The 24,512-nt window shown below is 38.3% G+C and overlaps 1 protein-coding gene and 1 long non-coding RNA gene across 2 annotated transcripts in view; both read right to left on the bottom strand.

Annotated features, from left to right (window-relative positions):
- The window catches only part of MARCHF11 (membrane associated ring-CH-type finger 11), a 32,158-nt gene extending 8,346 nt beyond the window's left edge, over window positions 1-23,812 (bottom strand). Inside the window, exons 1-2 of the mRNA XM_053997211.1 lie at window positions 23,434-23,812; window positions 22,322-22,477 (exon numbers count right to left, since the gene is read on the bottom strand). Of these exons, the coding sequence (XP_053853186.1) occupies window positions 22,322-22,477; window positions 23,434-23,703 (426 nt within the window). The 5' untranslated portion in view covers window positions 23,704-23,812. The remainder of the gene's footprint in view (window positions 1-22,321; window positions 22,478-23,433) is intronic.
- LOC128818137 (uncharacterized) lies at window positions 2,081-6,624 on the bottom strand. The gene is made up of 3 exons (XR_008440391.1): window positions 6,577-6,624; window positions 6,103-6,180; window positions 2,081-2,140 (listed from the first exon to the last, which is right to left on the bottom strand). It is a non-coding gene; the product is annotated as an uncharacterized LOC128818137 (long non-coding RNA).
- Window positions 23,813-24,512: the final 700 nt, after the last annotated feature.

The following is a 24,512-nucleotide window of genomic DNA, read 5'->3' as shown; positions in this document are numbered from 1 at the left end:
CATCCCTCCCTCCTGAAGTGTGAAGCCATTTTCCACTTTCAGGCTTTTCATCAAAAAAGTTCCAGACATACCAAGGGAGTTGTCTTTCTCTGCATAAACCAGTGTTAACAGCAAAAAAGACTCCTGCAACCTAGTGTGGAAGCAACATGGAAACTCAAGAGGAGCCCTGAATATAGATAGCACAAATATTTCATTTCAGCGCACCCCAATTATGTCCATCTTTCCAGGGAAGGCTGTATCTTCCATGTGTGATGTGACTCTAGTTTATGGTGTTACAAGATTTAAATATAAGACAGTGTGCAGAAGAAAAGATAAGAGAAATACAATTCTGTTATAAGAGTCACAAAAACAAAACACAGCATAAGGAACTAATTGTTCTAGATAACCCTTAACATATATGGCTTTTCTTGGATGTAATTATGTAAATTACTTCGGTAGACTCCCCACTCCAGCCCCATCACTCCTTCCAGGGTTGGTGTGAAGACTTTGTAGAGATCTTTCCTGTAGATGTACCCATCCTTCCTGTTCCTAATTTTGGATGTACCTGCCCCCTTCAATGGCTGCAATAAGGAACAAGTGGAGAAAGCTATTGCAATAAGTGTTTTCTTGCCTCTTTTCCCATCTGGCAATAATTTTTTGGTTTTCGTGTTACTTTACTAAAACCTTCTCTTTTTTACAGCTGTTGGGTACCCAGCACCATATAACCATAGGATAAAATAATAATTCAGGTTGCAAGGGACTATGGGAGCCCTCTAATTCAACTTCCTGCCCAAAACACAATAAGGGGATGAGATCAGACCAGATTGCTCAGGGGTTTATTCTGTAATACCTTGAAAACTTCCAAGTATGGAGGCTGTTCAGTCTTTCTGTGCAACCTGCTCCATTTCTTGACTGTATTTGGGTTGAAAAAAAGTTTTTCCTCAAAAACATTTTTTCTTATATTCATTCTGATCCTCTTTTGTCCCACTCACACTCTTCTTCCCATCAAGTACCACTGTGAAGAGCCTGGGTGAGCAACTGGTCCTCTGTCCCTTTCTTCTCTTTCAGCTTTTCCCATTAACTTTTCTACTGTAGCCTAATATGCACAATTGGTGCTGCATTCCATCTCTTCTTGCAACCTTCTGAATATAACAGTACAAAGAGATAGATATATAACAATTTGTAAATTCTCTGTCTTGAAATATTATCCCTTTATAATGAACTCATGAAATGCATACTAGCTTTTTTTATGGAACTTGAGGGTTTAGAATGGGGCTATTCATGCTAAATACTACCTTTTTATGTAAAACAACAATAGATACTCATTTCCTTTGTTAAGTCTTTTTATAAAGGTCAAAGAAGGTTATTAACAAGTGATGCATGACAGAATGGTGTGAGCTGTTCATGACTCTATACAGGATTGGAAGTTCAGGACTGAAATTCATTGAACATTCTTTAGACTCCATAGGGTAATGTAAGACAAAATTATTTTTCATTTCTCACCTGAAGCTACATAGCATGACTTGGCAGAAAACTGTCAAAAATGCTGTTGGTTATGTATGTCTATCTTCTTTCTTTCTTTATCAGTGTGAGACAGAACTGTATTAAATTTCTTTGGAATGCCTGAAATCAAAGTCCATTTACATGAAGTAAAGCTTTAACTGGCACAAAATGTTACACTGTCAAATTCATAGAAGAAGCTGGCAATAAACTGAAGAGACTTGTATAAATGAAATAAACAGCAGATCTGTCACAGTGCAGTCTCAGTAATGCAGAAGTTCCTAAACTCATTTCAGTTTATTTTGATTTTCTTTTCTTTCTTTTTTTTTTTTTTTTTTTTTTAACTTAGATTGCTCATAGTTAGTCTGCAAAGAGAGTGATGAACAAAAGGAAAAGCAATCCAAACATTTGGGATAAATAAAGTAGCATGCAGTCTAGATAGCTTATCCTCTATTCGGGTGTTGCCTGAAAACCAGTGTCTCTTCCTCAGTGTCAACAACTCCTACTATCCATTTCATGAGGGCTTTTTGTTAGGTTTTCCCAACTCTTTATTTCTATAAAAACTTGACCTTGAAAAGTTCTAAGAAACATAGATATGATCCTCACCTCTTCCTAGCCTCTTCTAAAGAATGTATTCTCGTTATTTTGCTCTTCTCTTGATCTGTCAAGCATGCAAGCAATTGAATCTCTCAACCTCAATAAAGTCAGTAATTCCAAAGATTCAGCATATTAGCACGCTATCAAATTACTACAATTACTGAGAAAAAACACAAGCATTCCAGAGGTTGGTGTTCCTAAATTTTCTGCTTTTAAAAATGAAAGAACAGTTTAAAAAAAGAAAAACAACCCAAGCCAACAAACCAAAAACCCCATCAAAACAATAAAAAAACAAGAACTCCAAAACAAGGTTGGATATTTTCTTCTATTACCCAACTACTTTAACCTTTTTGGTATTCACTGTCTTTGTTCTACAAAATAAATTTTAGTCCTTCACCTTCTTCAGTATGAAGGTCAGCAATAATCAAGAAATTAAAAAAATTTAGCATATTTTCCTCCCTATTAAGTTAAGGTGTTTGATGATATTCCATAGTAGATGGGTGAGGAAGGACTGTGTGTGTAAGATGGAAGACATTTTCGTGGCCTAGAAAATTTATGTAAAACCGCTAACTTGCCTCCTTGAGGTTGGCAGTCTGCCATAGGAATCCAACACCCCAGGAGTGATGGGGTGGGATGGATTGGTGTTCAGCTCTAACATGTGATGAGCTTGGGGACATCATTTTCTGTGTTAGTCCTTAGTGCTAATGGCAAGAAGACTGTGGATGGTCCTGACAGTTAACTTACCCCAACAGAAATTTCCTCCTCCTTGCCCCTCTCCAATATGTTTGGTTTTGTAACAGTTTGAGATTGCCTCTTGGGAAATGAGTGTCTTAATTTTTTTCCCCATAAATTTGACTGAGTTTGGGTAGAAATTATAAAAAAGCAAGCAGATGTTCCTGGCACAGGTATATTTTTCACATAATGAAGGTGGTACTCTGTAGTTACCATGTTATTCACATGTGGATAGGCTTGGAATGTTCAGTCCTTTCTTAAACATGGCCAGCATTAGCCATTAGACAATGAGATGAACTGCACGGGGCTGTATTATTTGTTTGCTTTGCATTTCATTACAAGGCTTGTGAAGAGGAACTGGAGTTATGGTGACACCGTTTGCTTGTGCCTGAAGTCTCACTCACAGCATGGCTAACACATGTGAGAATACAACTGAAAGAAATCCAGGAAAAGAAAGCACTTTCTAAGAGTGTTTTTATAGCATCAAAAGTCAGTTAAATTTTCTTTGATTTCTCACAGTCATTTTCCTTATTATATTCAATGTTATGTTATAATCACTTCACCTTTTAATGTCAAATTAATAGCTTACAAAGTCACAAAATAATAAAAATAATTCAGTGATAGTTAATGTTGAGAAATTGCATTCAGAATATAACAGTCTGAATTATTTAACATTGTAAATTGAATAATCACATTATTAGTGTGTCACGATTTAAATCCATTATTTCCACTAGTGTTTTTCTCCTTTTTTTCATATAACTTGCTTCAAAAATTTTTATCATTCATGATCATAAATAATATTATGACTTCCTAATTTGTTTTTGCTATTTGCTGTCTATACATTCCACAATCAGTAACAGTTATTTTAGCTAAGTATTTGCCAAGTTAGGAAAGATCTAGGCAGGATTTTAGTGTCAGCTTCTGCAAAGTAGATGACCCTAAAAAAGAAGTATTATGAGAAAGATTGGAATTTTTGCTCAATAACTAGAAATGGAAAGGAAATATGAAATATTTTGTATCTATATAACTATAATAATACTCTAGGTTTCAGATAAAATATTTTTAATACCTCATTTAAATTTCTATGAAATAAAATCCTATTATATATTCCTTCCCATAATATCTGCAGTGTTATGATGTTTCTGTTACGATGTACCATGCCACCTAGTTGCCCATGAAAAAAAAGCATTTTATTTTAATTTACAATGATGGCAAAAACTTCCTTTGAAAATGGTGTTTTAAACAAAATATAATTAATGCTTCTGATTTTAATGTAATACTGTCTGCCCTTGAAAAGTTTCTAGACTTTTACTTCTACTGATACTTCATTATGTTTGGTTCTTTTAAACTTTTATTTACCACTGGTCTTCCCCTGATAAATCATTTGGGAGTATAGTACATTAATGGTACTCTAGAGTTCAAATTCTGATCCCAGAAACATTGCTCCTCTTTTCTTCTAAGGTTTCTGTCAAACAAAACTACAAATATAAGAAAATAATTCCTTATTTTTGAGGTTGAAACTTTCAGAAGTTGGAAAAGTATTTATTTGATGGAATAATTGTTAAAGAATAAAGTTAATACAGTTATGTGCATGTCCTTACTAACATAAAGGTGGATAAAATATTCAAAGGTCTGTCATTTTTGAGATAAATCAATATTAACTTGGCTTTGTTTTAATAATGCCTTGTAAAATCCCACTGATCATTGTATAATACAGGGCAGAAAAGTGATCTCAAAAGAACCAAGACTGTGCTTGTACTTAGAATACTTTGCATTAAAAACGTCTGCAAAGAAATGACAGGTTTTCCTACATCCTCCATAAAGAACATATGAAATTTCCTTATGGATACCGAAATACGTATCAGCTTCAACTGTACCAATTTATAATCCACCAAAATTCCTTGAGCCAAAGAGCTGTTATGGGGTTATCCCACTCTGTTCTCTCAGAAACACAGTTTATTATGGGCACTGCTGACAGAAACCTCTCAATCCCTTCACTCATTCTGGAATTAATATTTTACATAACAGTAACAATGTCTGGCTGTGACCTATTGTAACATAACATGATTAAACTGAAGACCAAATATAAAACCTCAAAAACCTTTTGTTAGATTGCTTTAATTGCTAGAACCAACTCTTACAAGAACAAGTTTTCTATTGTCATTCATTATCCATTACAGGATTTATAATCTGTGTACATATGAATAAAACTTACAGAGAAGCAAAAGAACACACTGATTTAAGTCAAACAAATAATTTTTGAAATGGCTGTTCCTTACTTTATCTTGTTGGTAGTCTATGTGATTGATAATTAGGATTTCTAAAATGTTTTGCAGTAAGCACACACTGACTACATGATTCAGTAATGATAGTTAACTTACTGACCAGTCTGAACAGAAAATGCGTAGTTTTGAGTACACACACACACACACACACACAATTAGAAATGTCATTTTTAGCTATAGGCTTCTGTTTTTATAACTTTTTCTTAAAATAATCAATGTCACAAAAAATGCAGCACACCATTAATGGCTGCCTATTTTGATACATTATTAACACATAGAGGCATGATGCCCGTTATCTTTTCATCTGGCAGAGAGCTCATCAATACAGATAGTTTGGGCTGTATGTAATTTCTACGTCAGCTTGGAAGGCTGCATCAGTATTTTACTTGGGGCATCCTGCAAACATAACATTTACCATGCAGATCCTGTCCATCTGTGCACCACTCAAGCAATTTAGTTGACAGGTCCTGGAAGTGCTGACTTACTGCATGTACACAACTGACTGAACATCTACACCTACACTGGGAACCCCCTGGATTTCTGGCTGTCCAGAAGCTTGGGCATCCTAGTCAATCTACAAAATCTTCACATTCTATTACATTCATCTTTCAAAATCTTACTACATTCAAAGCAGAACAGTTCCACCTTTTATCTTACAATTTTTTAAATTATGTTAGAACCAGGATCTGAGACCAAAAGCAGATTAGTCTTACATTATTATTTCTCTGAAAAAATATCAGTATCTATTTTTTGCTGATGGCCAAAAAATAAAAGGAATTAGGCAAGACAGGCAGAGCTCCAGTGGAATATGCTGACATCCTGGTGCCACGCTGCAGAGTGTGCCCTGCTCTTGTGCCATAGGGGCCAGCAGCAGTGAGCGTCCCTGTGGCGTGGGACGTGCCCAGGCAGGGGAGCTTCTCCACTTACTGACAGAGCTCCAGGAGCAGGCAAGTAGGTCGAGGAATATGGGAGCAAAAAAGAAAGAGTAAGTAAAAAAAAGTTCATCTACCTTCCCTGGGACAGGCCAAAAGGGGCAGACAGAATGCATGATATGGAGGATTCCCTATCCTCTGTCCAATGCAGCGACCTAAATTATAGGGGACAATGGTGACAAGTTCCTGCTGAGCACAGTAGGCAAATCTCTGCAACTCCCTCCCTGCAGAATTTTGGTTTTTTTAATCATGGGTCAATTTACATGGTGTTGAGCCTGCTGGTGACAGGCAGGGTGCATCTGTCACAAAGCAGGAAAAGGATCTTTGCACAGGAGTTTTCAGGGCTCACTGAAGGAGCTTTAAACTAAACTTGAAGGGAAAAGGGATAAAGCCATGTTCGCTAGAGATCAGCCTGGGGGTAGCACACCACTGTTGGAGAGGCAGAGTGCTACAATGGTCCTTTGGTCTGCCTTCTCAGTAAGGCAGGAATGAAGATCTATGTATGTGTCAGCAACAGCACAAGTTATTGATACATTAGAAAACACAGAAACACCTGAAAATGGTCATGTAGGAATTAGGGCTTCTCCCCCTAAAAAAGGTGGTGGGAACTGAAGTTCATCTGCAGCAATGCATGCGACAGGCAACAAACAGGAGGAGCTAGAAGCCATTGGGCAGCAGAAAAACTGTGACATCATGGAAACATGGTGGGATGACTTGCACAACTGGGGTGCAGCAATGGATGTCTGCAAAATCTTCAGAAGGGATAGGCAAGGAAGGAGAGTTGGCAAGGTAGCCCTGAACATTAGGAATGTTATGATTGTCTAGAGCTTAATGATGGTGCCAATAGAGTTGAGCATTTATGGGCAAAGATTTATGGGAAGGGGGACAAGGCAGACATCCTGGTGGGAGTTTGTTACAGGCCATCCAAGGAGGATGAAGACACAGATGAAGTATTCTGTAGGAAGCTGGGAGAAGTCTCATGCTTGCTAGCCCTTGTTCTCATGGGGGACTACAACAAACAAGATGTCTGCTGATACACAGCACAGCAAAGAGGAAACAGTCTAGGAGAGTTCCTGGAGGAAATGAGAAATATGTACTGTTAGGTAAATAATTCACAAGTTAACTTTTAACTCCGATGAGACTCAAACTAACTACTGATGAGCTACGCCACTAGCATATATTTTCACCATATATAGCGTATATTTTCACCAAATATACACATTCATGGAATGTGCAAAATACCGATGAGCTACGCCACTAGCTTAGTGGCGTAGCTCATCGGTATTTTGCACATTCCATGTGCACTAGCTTAGTGGCGTAGCTCATCGGTATTTTGTACATTCCATGGATGTGTATATTTGGTGAAAATTAAATTGTCATTCTGTGTGAATAAATAGTATTCCTACTGTAAAGTAGGAACTGTTCAATTTCTGTTTCAGCTGTATTGGAAATACTGAATTTCATTACAACCTACTGTGCTTTTGATAGCATTATCTGAAAATTAAATATTAATGACCGGAGGAAATGAATGTCTGCCATGGTTGTTGCAGTCTCTGCAACCTAAAGATGATCAGCAAAATTAAGCTGAAAGCTTAGCTCAAACATAGGTTGTCCTGTTATGATCAGATCCATATTCCTGGAAGAACACTGAGAGAAAAAACATTCAGTATAATTGCACCGAGGAAGTAAACCTCAGCAAGATCATAAATAAGTGATATGAAGGAGGTATTAACAATTTTCATGCCATGTAGTTACTTTGGGGGGTTTTGCCTATACAGTTCTGTATTTTGCAATTTTTGAACATGAATAGACAACATCAGAAAGGATTTTGGATTTGCTTTCTCCTTCTCTCCTGGGAAAAGAACTGTGTAAATTCTAGCTAAAACAGCTAAAAAGTTGTTGACAACTTTTAAATTTTAAAAAAAATGCTGAGCGTGAGGCTAAGATTGTTCAGTTCATGATGATATTGATGCACTCACCAAATGTATGTAAAAAATTGCTCAGCATGGGGGGGCCAGATCAAGCCTCTTCCACAAAAATACCCAGGGCACTAGTCACTATAGAGAGGGATTATCTGTTCTTCATCATTTCTGTTGATGCCTTTTTGTCTATCATGTTGAAAGTATTCAAGTATTAATTCTGGTTCCTTTACTGAAACTCACATTTCATTTGCTAACTCGACTTTGCTAAAGTGCTGGCTACTCTTTCTCTGTCTTTTTGACTCTATGAATAATTAAATAACTTTTACAACCCTTGCAAAAGGAAACATATAGAGTTTATCTGAGAATATTCTACACCTTAATGCTTGGTCCACTCCCTTATGAGAACCTTGCCTCAAACCCATTGCTCACCTGAGTTAAAGCAAAGTTTTAAACTTTCACCTTTAAGGATACTGTTGTAATAACTGTGATTTCTGCGTTATTCAGGATATTCAGTAGAAGAACTTCTTCCAAGTAATTTATTGGAACACTTCCAGTTCCCATACAATATACAGATGTTCACTGAACCAAAGGGAAAGCAAATGAAATTGATTACTCACATCATCTCCATAGGGATAAACAGGGAAATTATTTTAGCATGGTACAAAGAAAGTGTTACGAACTATTTCGGACACTGGCATTTTCAGTGGGCTCTGGATGCAGGAACAGAAGCCATGGAAAGGCTTTAATGGAAAAGAACCATAGAAACCAGGGTGTCATAGAAATTCACTTCATAGAAACTGAAAGAATTTGCATGTAATTGGAATTTCAGAGTTCAATGTTTCCAGTTCACTGAAAGAAGACTGGAAGGGGACCCTCAGAATGTAGATGCACAAACACATTCAATTGGATAAGCATGGTTTCATTGTAAAGCCTAATTTTGTTTAAAGTACATAATAATTAACTGCTTCCCACTATCTGCTTCTAGATACTCTATGAATCCAAAAACATGCAATCAAGTAACATCACCATGTATTGTCACTGGATTTCCCTGCATCCTGGAGCAACATTAGTCACAATAATTGTACAGTAGTTCTGGAACAAAGCAACTCCCCACCTTTAGTTAGGAAGATGCACCTTCCCTGTTCAGTCTTCTTCCTGTTGCTATAAGGCAATGATGTGTTTCAGCAATGAAAAATACAACCTCACCAGAAATCCACTGAGTACAAATACTGGCCTCTGCTACTTTTGGCCCTGAGCAAAAACTAATTCACAGACCTTTCATATGAATCGCAAAATTTTCATATGAAAATAGGGAGGACACTCATAAGAGAAGAAGCAATCCTGATTTCATGTGTTTCTTTGTAAGATGTGAAACAAAGAGAACTTCAGATTTTAATGGCAACAAAAAGACTCAAAAAACATGTCCTGAGGTCAGGCTGTTGCCTTGTCTAATCCCGAAGTAAGATAATGAGTATCTTGGATGAAGGTTCAAAGGCATGATGGTAAGAATACTGAGCTATTATATGCTAGCATGTAATCATGAAGAAGACAATCCTGGGTTCTGAGTTGTATGAAATCTGGCAGAGTCTGCTTGATAAGTCAATTTGAATGCAATTTCTTAGATTAATAAATCAATTAGATTGATTTTGTAGTGAATTAAATTAGCAATAAATCTTCACTTGAAGAGAAGTTAGTCAAAATTATAGAATTTTAGGCTGTACAAATGAATATACACTGCTTGAAAATTTGGTCTAGTGGAAGAATTAAGTAATTTATTAATTAATATATCACACATCATGTATAATAACTAAAAGGCTTTAAAAATATGCATAATACATTTATAAGAATTAGTATAATGGATTCATGTTAATATTGTTATTAATAAGTATTTTTTATTAAGTTGTTATTTAAATATATATTAAACAGCAAAATTTTAGCAGTTAATTGCATTAGATTTTTCAGGTACTGCTAAATAATCACAACTACACACTAATAGGTCCTGTTGTTTAAATCAGTACTAAATTTTTTCTAATAGTTTGAGTAGCCATGGTTTTGATCACCCACTTACTTATAAGATTCCATTTTTATCAAAACATTTAAGCTGTAGTACTTAATTACAGAAAGTGGCAATTTAGATACTACATATCATCTAATACTACAGCTCTATCTGTGAAAAAAGAGAATAGCTGCTTTTATAGTATACACTATATCAGAAACTCTCTATTTCTCTCTAAATATATCACGAATATGTCTGAAATCCCTTGGCATAATTAAATTAAATCACACAATATGCTTTTGAAAATTTCCAGCTATCTGACTTGTTACACTGTGCATCAGCAATCATAGTGCTGCAAGAAACAATGGTTGCAATACCAAAACTGCAATAGCCATTCATATCACTGTGTATATCACAAGCTATAAATTGTTCTTGGCTTAATGGTGCTTATATGGCTTACACATAAGCTATGTACCATCTCTTGCAGTACAAACAGACATAAAATAAAAATACCATCAATTTCTCTCAAATATCAAAAGCACAAAAAAGAATGAAAGATAACATGCTGTTCATATGGAAAACACACTTATGGAAGAACCACTTACTGTTCTACAATTGTAATTTTTAAAATTTATTACTATAAACACAGTCACATTTTGCTGTTTTTAGACAATAGTCCCCTCTTTACATTCACTAATTACATATGATGGAGCTATTGTTCTTCTTTTCAGAACAGAAACTCGTAAGATTGTTCTACCTTACAGTCAGCACTGTTTCTGGATTCCTTACCAATATTAACAGTAACACTTGAGTTCTGATTAAACTAGTTTAGGACACTTTTAGAAAAACACCTTAGTGCTCTGGTAGCATATAGGCCCTGAAACAACTTGCTACCCACTTGAAAAAAATGAAAGAAAATAGGAAGAAATTCTTTATTCAGAGAGTGATGAAGCACTGCAACAGGTTGAAGACCAGGTTAGATGAGATCCTAAGCAACCGCATCTACTGAGCGGCATCCCTGCCCACGGCACGGGGGACTGGAACTACAGGGTCTTTAAGGTCCCTTCCAACCCAAACCATTCTATGATTCTTTTCCACCTCTCTGAATGGAAAGAAATAGGGAAGAAGATCTTCAATAGGCCCTGGTTCTGCCACTGTAGTCAGACAAACATTTCTTGATATCCAAAGTTTGTGGGCAACTCATCCTTACATGGACGATGTCTAATGAAAAAGCACGGAAGGTTTCTTCATCTCAGATGGAATTCTCACTTACTCATTAGACTCTGGGAAACATTAAGCTTGTGAGCTGAGAAAGTGCAGAGCATCTAAGACTGGTGGCTGCAGACAGAGCTAATGGAACACGTCTCAGGGCTGTGAAACAGGTAGTGGAAGATCTCACAGCTCAAAGCACTCAAAGAGGTAAGTGGCTCAGACATCTGGTAAAGAAAGGACCTAATACTCTTCAGGTAGGTTTGCCCAGTCAGGCCTGGCTGACTTAGTAACTTATCCAGCATCCAACTCTGAGTTATAGAAAACTGACTGTGAATCACTATCATAAACTATACTAAAAAAAATCATTTAAATGGACAATATACTGACACCAGACAGTTTTTTGCTATGCTGCACTGAAGAGAACTGTTTCTGTTGTATTGGCCTTAACTCATAGAGGATTCTAAGGGAGAAGAGAGATTGAAGGAATGCATCATTTCTCCAGTCAGGGAACTTGGAACGAGGTGTTGAAGGAGAAAGTTTGGTATTTTTTTTGTGACTGTGAAAACAAGCCTAAGCAACTTTCCAATAAAAGAGCTTTTAAAATGGCACTTGGTGAATGCCTGCTCATGGTCCACCAAAATGAATCAGCCCAGACTCTCAACCAACAAGATAACCAAGTCCAGTGCTGGAATCCTCCAGCAGGAAGCTAAGTAGCTGCAGCTTTGGACCCACATCCTTTAGAGGTGCTGATGGCCACAGACTGTCTGAACAGTCTTCCACCTGTCTCCAAGCACATACAGAAGTTTTCTGAAAGTGCTTTCCCTTTAGTAAAGAAAATAAACATGAGATGTGCAAATTAACCATCCCTTTGGAGGTATGCAAATTCGTGTATGAATTTGAGTTTGTAAATAATAGTTAGCTTTCTAAAGTAATTTTCTTTTTATTATCACAAAACGTATTCTACAAAACTCTCTTCCCCTACAAGAGGGACAACAGAAAAGACAGGGAGAGAGCCCTTATCGGGGATAGATAAAGGCTTAGCAACTTTAAACTAAAAGAGAGTAGGTTTAGATTAGATATTAGAAAAAACTTCTTTGCAGTGACAGTGGTGAGACACTGGAACAGGTTGCCCAGAGAAGTGGTGATGAAAACAGAGAGAGTGACCCTGGGACAAAGACATGGCTTCTTATCCACATTTCAGATATGCTAACGCAGGATTGTAGGACATAGCACTGCAGGAATTCTAGATGATTTTTAAGTAAACAGGTTGGAAGCCTGTATATCTGAACCCAATCAAGGAAGGAAGAATTTTGAAGGTTATCTTGAGGACCGGATGCATGAGAATTGTACAATGAAGACAAAGACTCACTTGTGTCATGTGATGACCACCGAGACATCTGGAAGTACTTAAACTACTGAAACTGCTTTCTATTCTAAAACAATCTAGACTAGAAGACTGAAGTCCTTAGATTTTGTAGGTTTAATTGCTGGGGCTAAGTTCACAGCAGTTGTATCAGTGACATCTACAAAAGCAGGAGGGTAAGGCCCAGGGGAAAGACAAGCTTTTAAAAGCCCAACAGCCATAAAAACTTCCCACTGAATGCACAATAGATTTTCCACAAATTTCTGAACACAGTCAAGTACATGGCATCAATTCTCAGTGGAGAAACTCTGAAGAAGGCATATTTCCACAGAACAACCATCAATTTCACATATTTTCTAGATTTTTAACCAAGGCTGTAGGAAGGTAAGGGCAGGCTGAAGTAGAGAATTTTGAAATCCAAGAGATTATAGGATCATAGAATTTTGAAGTTGCTAAAGATGTCTAAGATAATCAAGTCCAACTGTTGACCTAGCACAATTCCACTCAGCACTAAACAATATTCCCAAGTGCCACATCCGCATGCCTTTTGAACACTTCCAGACATGGTGATTTCACCACTTCCCTGGGCAGCCTGTTTCAATGCCTGACCACCCTTTCAATGAGGCAATTTTTGCTAATCTCTAATCAAAACCTCCCTGGGCACGACTTGAGGCTATTTCCTCTTGTCCTATTGCTTGTTCTTCACTTGGGAGTAGAGGCTAAACCCACTTCACTACAACCTCCTTTCAGGTAGTTGTAGAGAGCGATGATGCACCCATGGATGCATTTCTACAAGATGTATTTGAAGGTCCCTCTGTTTATACTGGGTAGTGGCGGATATGAAGATCTTTTCCGTAAGTTTGACATATATCAGAAAAGCATCCATTATTAATCAAATTTCTATTTGGTGCAAGCATCCAGAAGGCAATGAGGTGATATGCAGTACTCTGTAAATGGTGGGTGAGGAGGAAGTCGCCCTCTTTATTAAGTCTCAGGAGGATTTTAAGTCAGCTTGTACATCAAAGTGTCCTTTTTGGAAGGTGACATCAAATGATTTGAGCTTACAATGATTCTTGTGGTCACTAAAGACAGTGGTTTTTTGGAGGAACAGTGCTGCAGGTGCAGGAAAAGGTTGAAAGTGCAAGTCTCCCATATTCTATTTGTGTTATTCTGATGTGACTCAGGAAGATCCCATCAGCTGTTACACCCATTCCTTCAAGTAAAATTTGTCCTACTGCTCTACTCCTATGAAATAGCAGCCCTGAAACAGATGTGGACTTTAGTCATTCAAGGAGGAACATAATGTGCCGGGAGTAACCACAAGCTCTAGTAGATTGTAAATTGCAGATTGCTCAGATAAAGCAATGAGAGATAGATAAAGTGTTCCATTAAGATGTAGACTCAATCTGTCTGTTCTTGCCCATGGAGCAGAGGGAGCCTCCTTAGCATGAAAGAAGAGAAGGCATACTGAAGTTTACTCTCATTTTCTTCAGCTACAGCTTCCTGGCTGCCAGTTTCATGGTTTCATGGAATTTGCTTTTACCAAAATATTTGTAGTGCTTGAAATAATATGCTTCCAGCGTTAGGAGAGTAGTTAAATGCACATAAAGCTAGCTAGCATTTCATCTTGATAGCAATGTACATGAGTTTGTGAAACTGCTAAGGAATTATTTTATTATATCTCTTTTTTAGCCATAAAAGATGAGAAAAATGAACCTTAGCTTAGGGAATAGCCTCCATCCACTAATATGGTTTGTGAAGGTAACAGTATGGACTGGGAATATGCTCATCACAGAACTGGCGAAGTTTAATGCTGCCCTGGAGGGAAGACAGTGCCAGAAAAATATGCAAAAATGAGACACATACACACAAATAGAGTAGGGAGTAAGGAAACAGCGTGTGGCCAAGAATGAGAATACTCATTCTTCATAAGCTTCACTGAAATGTAAACAAAAGGAGGAGAAAAAAAAATAAATTAAGAAATAAAAGTAAATAAAAAGAAAAGTGGAAATAAATTTAAAAAAGAAGCAAAGAACCCCATGGCAAAAGCATCATTCAGTCAAAACGCACAATGAGGGTGCTCTGACTCAAGACAAGTACTTCAAAGGAACTGAGGTCAAAGTGTTCTTTCACCATTGCACTGTAGGCACAAAAGCAGGCAGGGGCTATTTTCTGCACACTACTGAAGCAATAAGAAAGAGGCTTCAGAGTGAATACCAAACATCCAATTTGAATCTACACATGGGACAAAAAATTTTAAAAATACAAGTGCAATAGGTGCAGAAGCTGTCTCCCTAACACAGCAAATTAAGAAAGAAGTAAGTTGGTATGACTGCCAGTCATTGGGATGAAGCGCTGAAGACTTCAGTGAGAACACACCAACATTCAAAACCAAGAAGTATTAAAAGTAAATTTCAAAATTAATTTTATAAAACTTTTTTTGACAAATTTCATTTGTGGATAACAGTGCAGGGACACTTCAGAGTTAACACAGACTGGTAGAGGAGTCAGTATGTATTGACAGTATTTGGTGCTCAAAGCAGGCTACTTGCACTGCCAAATCGGCATAAGGTAAGGAATCATAGACACACGGTATGAAAGCAGTACACCATCATGTATTAACAATTTTTCGTATTAAGAAATAGAAGAAGCCTCCTGAAACAACCACTTCTTGGTATCAGTATTTTTCCACTAATCTCTTTTGATAGGAATTAAAGACTTGAATATTCAGGATTTTTGACATGACAAAAAGACAAAAAATTTTATTGTGAAAACTCAGAAATCTTTGATCACTAAACAAATTTCTAGCAGATCAAGCCATTGGGAAACACCCAAGAAGAGAAAATGATAAAAAAAACAGTAACACAAAGGTTTGTGAATGCAGGTCTGACACCGTATCTTAAGCCTTGCATTGTTATTCTTAACATTTCAAATGGCAGCATCTATCTATATGTAGCAACCCTGATTCTCATTGACACCCTTTTCTACTTTTGGATGCTTTTTTGTAATGAAATCTGTTGTAAATATGTAATTTATACTTATATTTCCAGCAATAACTGTAATTGGATAGATTTCCTCTGAAAAACAACCTGGCATTGTATCTCATGCAAGTCATTCTGCCCCATGAAAATTGTAGGCTGAAGGAATCCACCTTTTTTTCCTTGAAGTAGTTAACCCACTATTTAATATACTAAGATAATGCCACTCTTTAAATTTATATATGTCTTACCACTACATCAGTAGGATGACACTTGTAATTAAAAAATTATTTACAAGTACCATTCACAGTTTACACTGCACTGTTTTTTCACACTATTCTAGCAGTCAAACTGCCTTGAGCACAATCTACACATCTCACAAAATAAAAACAGAAAGCAATTGAATTTTTAATAAGCTACAGAAAATAAAAATGTAACGCATGAGGGGCATGCACCCACATAGTTTTAATACTATTCTTTTTTTAAACTAGGCTCTGCTTTTTTTTTTTTGTATTCTATTTGATTACCTTAGGATATACTTATAAGTCTGACAGAACTGCTGAACTGTTTGACTACACTGTAATCCCCCATATTCCTTCCTGATGGTTTCAGCTCCCACTTCATGTCTCCTCTGATCTCTTAAGATTAATTTAATTTCTTCTCATAACTTCCAAATATGCTTCAGTATTTGTAGTCAATATCTAGTATTTTGTTATTAGTTCTTCTCTATCCCTATCCAATTCTCACTGCAATGATAGAATCAGTTTCTTTGTTCAACTACTATTCTTCATTACTTCATGACTTTCAGATCATTGGTACTTAGGATATTTTTCCATCCCTGTTCTCTCTCACCTGTCATTAATTATCAATTATATCAATTTTTCTAAAGTTTCTAAAGCTTTGTTCTTCTTTTCCACTGTAATGTCCACTTTGCACTCCTCCAGCTCTGTATGCTAACAGCCAAACATTCAACTCCTAGTGTGCTAGCAGTGCACCAGTGCTCTGCTTACTTGCTCTGTGAAAAATGTTCTCTCTCATCTGAATGGCCAACCAAATGTTTTTCTCAAGCTAAACTGACTTTTGTCTCCACACCTTTTTGCTGCCTTTATTTGCCAGTTCTCTACTCCTTTTATTTCCAAGTCTTTCTGTGCATTAATTACAAGAAAACAAAGAAAACACAACATGAAATTCATTATCACATCAGAATTTTCTCTTTGATACCTCCCATTTTTTGCATTTCTGTTTTTTAAGTTGACGTCCTCTCTTTTATACTCTCTGTACTCTGCACCACTGACATTTGCTTACCCAGTTCTCTTTTTCAGACTCTCATTTACCTTCAGATCTTTAACAGAAAGTAGACAGAAAATGTATTTTGCCTTTCCCACCACAGAAAAAAAAACCCTCAACTGCCCTCTCCAACAGCTCTGCTATCCTTTTGTTTCTAAACTCATTAAGCATGATACTTAGAACTGATCATAATCACCATCTACCCAGTGCAGTCACTGAGTCGACTGTGAGTGTATCAGATTAAAAGGTCTATCTAGTCTAGTGAATTCTCCCTAGAAGTGGCCAAAATATGCTTACAGAAAAAAAAAAAAAAAAAAAAAAAAAAAAAAAGAGTGTGAGAAGTACAGGTACTGTATCTATGATGATGACTGACATCTAGTTTTCTGTTTCAGATTTCTCTCTTCTGTCAAAACTAAAGCGTTAGTCTGCTTCTACCACTTTTTGTATGGATTTTACTATTCAACTATGTTCATTAAAATCTATAGGATTTTCATGTCCCAGCCCTATAGTTTTGTCGCTCCAATACATGAATTTGTTCTTGGAATGATCTTAAATTTATCAGGAATTATCTTAAATTTAAATATATATTTGGATCCTCCTGTCCTCAATATTTCTAAAGTTTGCATGTGCTTTCTATGTAAGAAAGCACATTTAATTTCTCATCATCACTTTTGTCTTATGTCTCAATTACTCTAACACATCTTTTAAGCTTATGACAAAAGTAATTTTCTCAGCAAGTACAAACTGCTTCAAGTACAATTCCTTTTATTCCACTACTTTGACCATGTTACTGGCTTACTTTCTCCATTATGACAGACTCTCTTCTCCATCATATGAAATTAAAAAGACTTGATTTGATTTTTTTAAGTCCTTCCAGGCATTTATTGACATATTAATTACCTTCTAATGACTACTCAGGCATTGAATCTCATTTCCATTCAGCTCATGATACCTGTCTCAGCCAAGTATTTTATTTTCCAACAACCCTTGTATAGTGCCTTCATATTCAAAGGGTGCCTGCAAAGCTGCATTATTTTCTTTTTAAGAGGCCTTTTAAAACATATCTCATTTGAGATGCCAAAAACTGAATTATAGTTAGAAATGGCTAGTGTACCAGGGGTCTTGGTACCAGAGCTAGTGTACCATAGATTTGTCCCTTATCGCTTGTTCAAATTTCTTTGTAAATTGTCCAACATTGGAACAATCCTTTTTGTTCTTTTTTGTCCACTGACATATGGAATAGCACAATGTATTCTTCTGGATCTTCAGTACAGGGAGAGACATTAATAGATTGTTCTTAGTACATTGTGCAGCTTAGAATGCATAATTGGAGATTTCAGTCTTTTCCCTTTCCCCTTCTTAGTTATGCCTAGAAGAACTTAATGCAGTCATCCAGCTGAGCATAGTCATTAGCAAAAACTTTTACTAAACATTTACTCTATGTTTTTTTCTGGACACTGACCTCCATACAGAAGTACATAACAACTTGACTTTTGTACTTTTTAGTGTAACACACATTCACATACTTGCAGTCTGCTACACAGTTTTGCCCATGCTTATCTAGTTGATGCCAGTGAGCTTTCTCAGATGAATGAGAATTACACACATTAACAAAATTTGGAAAAGTGAAGCCTTACCCTTTGAAAAGTACCACCATAATTTTTTTTCTATTTGAAGAAATCAGGCCTAACAAGTAAGCATTTACTTATTTAAATAAGTTCTGTGATTTTTCTGGTATCAGAAAAGGTGTTGAACTGCCACACAATTAGGTTTTAAATTAGCACATTCATCTACTGTATCACTTTCGGAACAGGTCCATTTCACCAAAGTAACAGAATATAATGTTTTAATGAACAGGATTTATCAAACATCTAATGTAACACTATTTTATGACAGACTATACTAACAGTCTAGAAAAGGCTACTCTCTAAATATCTTTACTACTGACTTACAGAAGTGACAGATTTTAGTACCAAAGTATATATTCCAAACCTTTGCATGATTCTATTCCACTTTTAAACATTAATTCTGAATCTTACAAGAGCACTGACATTCTTCAATACTGACATTCATACTTAAGTGCAAGTCTAGTGAACTAATCTCCTAACAGCATAAAAATTAGATAGCACCAGTGAAAATAAAACAATGTGTTTATTTTTCTGCTAGGAATATATTTTGTTTAGGAAGGAAATCTGTACAAATTATAACCTTAACAAACTAATAAATAGTTATTTTTGCACTTTTTTCTTTTTGGTTAATCTCAAATATAATTCTAAATTAGTTTAATTTCCAAGTCACACATTTGAAGCTTCTCTCTCCTTTTTAAGTCCTTCCAAAAAAACCCTTCCAAAACTCCCTGCCCAAAGTAGTTTTTATTCCAGCTCCCCTCATTATAGTTTGAGGGGCAGTAAGGGAATTTTCTAGTTATTAACATAGCCCTGTCTATTATTGGATCAAATTCCACCCTGCCAATGGAGCAAGTCCAGTAACATGAACGTATGTTTTCATTAATTGACTAGTGCAAGATTAAATATGTCTTTCTGCTATGATCCTAAAAAGGATACTGAAAATTTCCAAATCTCTGTTATACATCACATCAAATGTCATCAACTTGTTTGTGTGCTCATCTTCCACTAGCCCATGGGTTAATTTGGGGTTTTGTTTATGTTTAAAGGTTTATTCCCATAATAAAATCTATATGTTTCCAGGATTAGATTCTTAAAAGTGAATTATGTAGTAGCTGCTGAATCTGGAACTGAAACACTGGCACTGGAAGAATTTCTATCAAAATAGAAATACTCTGTTTCTTGAATGTACTGCCCCAGGAGACACACCCCTTGGAGATAACTTTGCCTTCCATGAAGCAATGGAAACCACAGAACATGTTAGATATTAAACGGAATATTCACATCTATTCCAACATTCTGAATGAAAAGATAGAGAAATGTCTTCTTTCTTATGTCTCCACATATTGTTACATTCCTTTAATACATGAGGTGAAAGCAAATCTGAAGAGCTGTTGTAAATCTGCATAGCTGAGAGTAAATAAACCAGGTTTGCATAGACCTGGTACAAATCTGCATTCACCTGAGAAAAAGCTATTTTTGTAAATAGCACCAGTTTTCTCTCCTATGACACTGCTTACAAAGTTCTAATAAATAAAACAGTGGTAGAGACAATTCTGGGAAGATGGACTGAGGCAGACTACTGGTTGTTGAGAGAGTAAACTACTCCTGTCCAAATACTGTACCTAATATAATGCAAGAAGTTCTGCATTTTTGGGAACTTCTAAGTACATTCACTACTTCAGCTGATGATGTTTTATATTCCTTCTTTATTGAAATGGTCTCACTCTTTGCTTTTTGCCAAAACTAGCCAAAAAGTTACCTTAAAACAAGCTTTTGTGTAGAATACTCAGAACCTGTCCAAAGGTTTAAGCCAAGACAGTTGCTAAAAATGGCCAATATTATTACAGTCAAGAATATGGGGGAGTGAGTGCATTTTAAGAATTATTCCCCTTATAAAATTACACAGATGACTGCAGTTTGATACTTCCTTTTAGATTCTCTTACTACAAGAGGAATATTCTGTGTAGGAAACTGAGAAAGGTACTACTGTGTTCCCTCAAAGAGATGGGTGATCTTTTGGGTGTCAGGAATTTGACCTCAGGATTGTATGTCCAACTCATTGAGTTGCAACTCCATGAAATCTTTCTGTATGCTATTTTGTCAAGAAAGAATGGACAGACTTAAATGACTTGCCTAAAGAATTAAAAACATGGTTAAGAATAAATCAAGTATTAAGCCACTGAATGAGAAACATTAATCTGGTTTCTTTCCCTCCTCCCCCCCACCCACAAAAAAAAAAAAAAAAGAAAGAAGAGGTGACAACTAATGCAGTGAGTGGCATTTAACTTTTGTACCTTCAGTTTCTTTCTACTTCCCTTGTAAGCTTGGTCAAACTTTGTTGCCTGCTGTGTCATCTACTGACTCTTCTTTGCTTCGCTTTTCTATAGAAACTGAATAGCTGTTCTTCAAACTTGGGCTTGATTCTGCTGTCCACAGATAGGTGTCTAATGACTTTTCAGATGTCCTTTAATATCCACTTGGCTTCCATCTGCAGTTCCAGAGTCCCTCATAAGTTCTGACATATCTGCTATTGTGTGTACACATTTTGGCTAACTTAGGACATATCAAATAGTACTAGATGCCTCTTTGCAGGCAACTGTGTCATGTCTTTCCTGTCTAACAATGATTTTCAGATACTATAATTGCAAACTATTGGCAGTTGTTATCTTTGCTAGGAAAATGATGAGATTGCTTTGGATATGCAAGAAATAAAGACTTTTTAAAAGGTTGGAAAAAGCCAAAAGGATTAAACCCCATGCCAAACCATGTCTGTGTAAAAACAGAATCTACAACCTTCATTTCCTAGAGTGTTTTACAAATCCTTTACTTTTTTATGTCATAAAGATTCTATCCAGGAAAGTTTACCAAAACCTTTCCTTTGAGGATTTATAAAGGAAAAAAATTGAAGTCCACTGGCTCTGAAAGTACTTGCCCATAATCTGAACAGCTGTAAGCAAATACTCCAGATATTCTGTATCCAAGGAATGCTTATCACGTTCACACAACTGCCATTACCATCCAACCATGTCTTTTCTATAAAACTCCAATCAAACACAGGCACAAAAAAATGACCTGAGTGCTCTGGCCTTTGAGCGCTCCATCATCTCTGAGCTCTTAGGATCAAAACTAAAAAAAGATACAATTATCTTACTAAATGTGTTCCTCAGATGTTATAAAATATAATTTCCAAGATGGAATTTAAAGCCTCTAAAAAAATCTGATATGCAAAGTGGTATTAAGGCTTCTCTAAGAGATCTGGTAGAGCTTTGAGCTTCTCCCCCCACCTCTCCCTGAACATGCTACCACTACAATGCTCTAACTTGCATCTCATGTTCTGATGCTGCTGAAATGGAGATGTGGAAAATGTTACTGCACATTTCAGCTTCTGAAAGAGCTACTGCTGGACAGAACTTTAAGAGTATTCTACTGCTCTGAATTGTGCCAAGACTGATAATTCACTTCCTTTTATATTTTTACAGTAGATGAATACACAGACAACAGAAGCTTTCTTCACCTCTCCCCTCTGGACCCCAAATTGAAGAAAGAACAAAATCAACCTTTGAGTGAGTCTTGAACAAACAATAAAGACATGTTTAAAGTTTAGAAAGTGAATCTGGGAGATCCAAGTTTTCTGTCACATCTCAGCATGCTTTAACTACTTAAAGAATTTACCAACCTCTAAAGACCATTTCTATAGCAAGCCAAAAAATAGAACAGAACCAAATGACTACACATTTTAGTATGTAACTGATCTTAAAAACCAACTTCAAGTGGGTGCAAGTGCTAGCTGGTGAGGCATATAGGATCTTCTGCTGCATTTTCCAAAAACCTTGGAAATAAAAGTAAGAATAATTTTGTTTTTAAAAAGAAGGACAGAAAAGACATACTTTTTTAAAAAAGAACAAATTACCTGACAAGGCTTTTTCATTTTAATGGCTATAACATGGTATCTGTAACAGCAGAGTTCACAGGTCCATGACCCTCTTTCACTTATCCATTTTAAGAGGCAAAGCTGATGCGTGTATCGTACTGAGCCATCGCAGCGGCAAGGGTTTAACAATTCACCCTGGAAAGGCAATACAGAAACATCAACTTAAAGGAACCTTTCACATACATGTACACGCAATAGCAAAATCTTTAGGGGTCTGTAACAATGACCTGGTCCCAATTTCATTATGTGGAAAAGCATGTATTTTTGGCTATGAAATACTCAGAAATGTAACTGTCTTAAAAATACCTAGCTGCTTCTACTGAGAAAAGCCAGAAAGCTGTCGACACATGCTCACGTACCTATGAGAAACAACTGAAATATTACCATGCATTAAACAGTACCATTAGCCATTTCAAATACCTCAAAAGGTACCAAAAGTGGTTGGATACATTTCTACAACAGCTATTTGAAGTCATCGCTCAGAAAGAAATGTGTGATGTCACAATTCCAGGAGAACCTTGCTCTTGCAGTACGGCTCTGTGCTGTCCAGCTACCTAGCTGTCAGCCAGGACCTTAAATAATGAAAGTAAGCAATTCCCCTAGTAGTTTCTGTGTTATATAAATCAGCTATTCTCTTCTTTCCAACTCCAACAGAAGCTATAAAATGCTAGTTACAAATCTATTGCTGATATTATGCCCAGTAACGTCACGACAGAGATGATCCTTAGAGGTCTTCTCAGCACTACCTGTAAGCTAACGCTCTCATTTTAAAGTCTAACAGAAACCTGAGAAATTCGTATTGTGTAGAGTCCCTCAGAGGTGAACCAGGGAGCGCTAGCGCCAGAGGACACCCAGCGTAAAAGCCAGACACGGCAAAATCCCTGAATTCTCCCAAAGCTTTGCGCCGGCTCAGGTTCGCCTCAGGTTTTTGCCACAACCAGCTCGCACAGCGGCAGCCGCGGAGGGCGATTCCTGCCGGGGAGCGACGCCGAGATCAGCACCAGGGACAGGGCTCGACGCCGGAGCCGAGGGGCGCGAAGGTGTGCGGAGTGCCGGCCGCACGCCCGCCCGCCCCCGGCGCCTCTCCTCACCTGCTCGGGGCCCTGGAAGCAGATCTTGCAGATGGGGCCGGCCCCGCCGGCGTGGCCGCCGCTGCCGCTGTCGCTGCTGCTGCACACCGAGCGCGTCTCGGGCTTGTCGCCGCCGGCGGCCCCGCTCTCCGAGCCGCCCCTCGGGCCCTCGCCCTCCTCGGGGCTGTCCCCGCTCGCCTCCCCCGCCCCGGCCGGCAGCTCCAGCGGGGCGGCGGCGGTTCGCGGCGGCTCTCCGGCAGGGAGCACGACGCTCCCGGAGGCGCAGCTCATGCCCCGGGGCACCCGCTCCCCCGGGGCGGGGACGGCCCGCAGCGGCGGATGGCGGCGGGGAGGGGGCGGCTCCGGGCTGCCGGCGGCCGGGAAGGTGACCCGGCGCGGCCGCTCCCTCACGGCCCGGCGCTGTGCGAGGAGCGGCGCGCGGGGCCGCGGGCGGCGGGGCGGGGCGGGGCGGGCGGCACGCGCCGGGGGACGGAGCGAGGGAGGGACGGAGGGAGAGAGGGAGGAAGGGAAGGGAGAGAGGCGCGGGTCCGGCACCGGGCACCGCCACCGCCGCCCCCGCACCGCTCCAGGAAAGCCGCCGCCCTCGCCAGCGCCCTGGCGCCTGCCCAGCCGGGCGGAACCCTTGCCCCTTTCCGGGACGAAAATCGCTGCCTGCTCGCCCGCCCGCCCCACGGCGTTCCTGCCCTCAGCACCGGCTTCCCCCGCACCCCGGCGGCCGCGGCCCCTGCCCCGCCCCGCGGGCACTGCCTTCCCTTCTCTTCGCGGCCACCTCCTGGCCCTGCTCCCTGCGCCCAGTGCTCAGGGGGTGCCTTAACTACGGGCCCCCAGCGCCGCAGGATGCGGCCCTTCAGGGGACACCTACAAATCTTTCTACTTTATCGGGGTTTTAGCTGCAGGAGGTTGCAGAACGAATATTCAACAGTTGTTCTTTGGGTGTGAAACAGTAGCTCTCCCAGTCTTCTGTGGCTGCTTTTTTTTTTTTTTTTTCTTCATTACATCACCTCATTTTCAAAATTAAATCTGCTAAAAGCATAATGATCAAATACCTTCTAAAAAAATCTTCAGCAGTTAAAAATTCT

Source organism: Vidua macroura, chromosome 1, assembly GCF_024509145.1.
Source record: "Vidua macroura isolate BioBank_ID:100142 chromosome 1, ASM2450914v1, whole genome shotgun sequence".
Lineage (NCBI taxonomy): Eukaryota > Metazoa > Chordata > Aves > Passeriformes > Viduidae > Vidua > Vidua macroura.
Note: the sequence above shows the minus strand (reverse complement) of the source record. Positions and strands in the feature narration are given on the sequence as shown.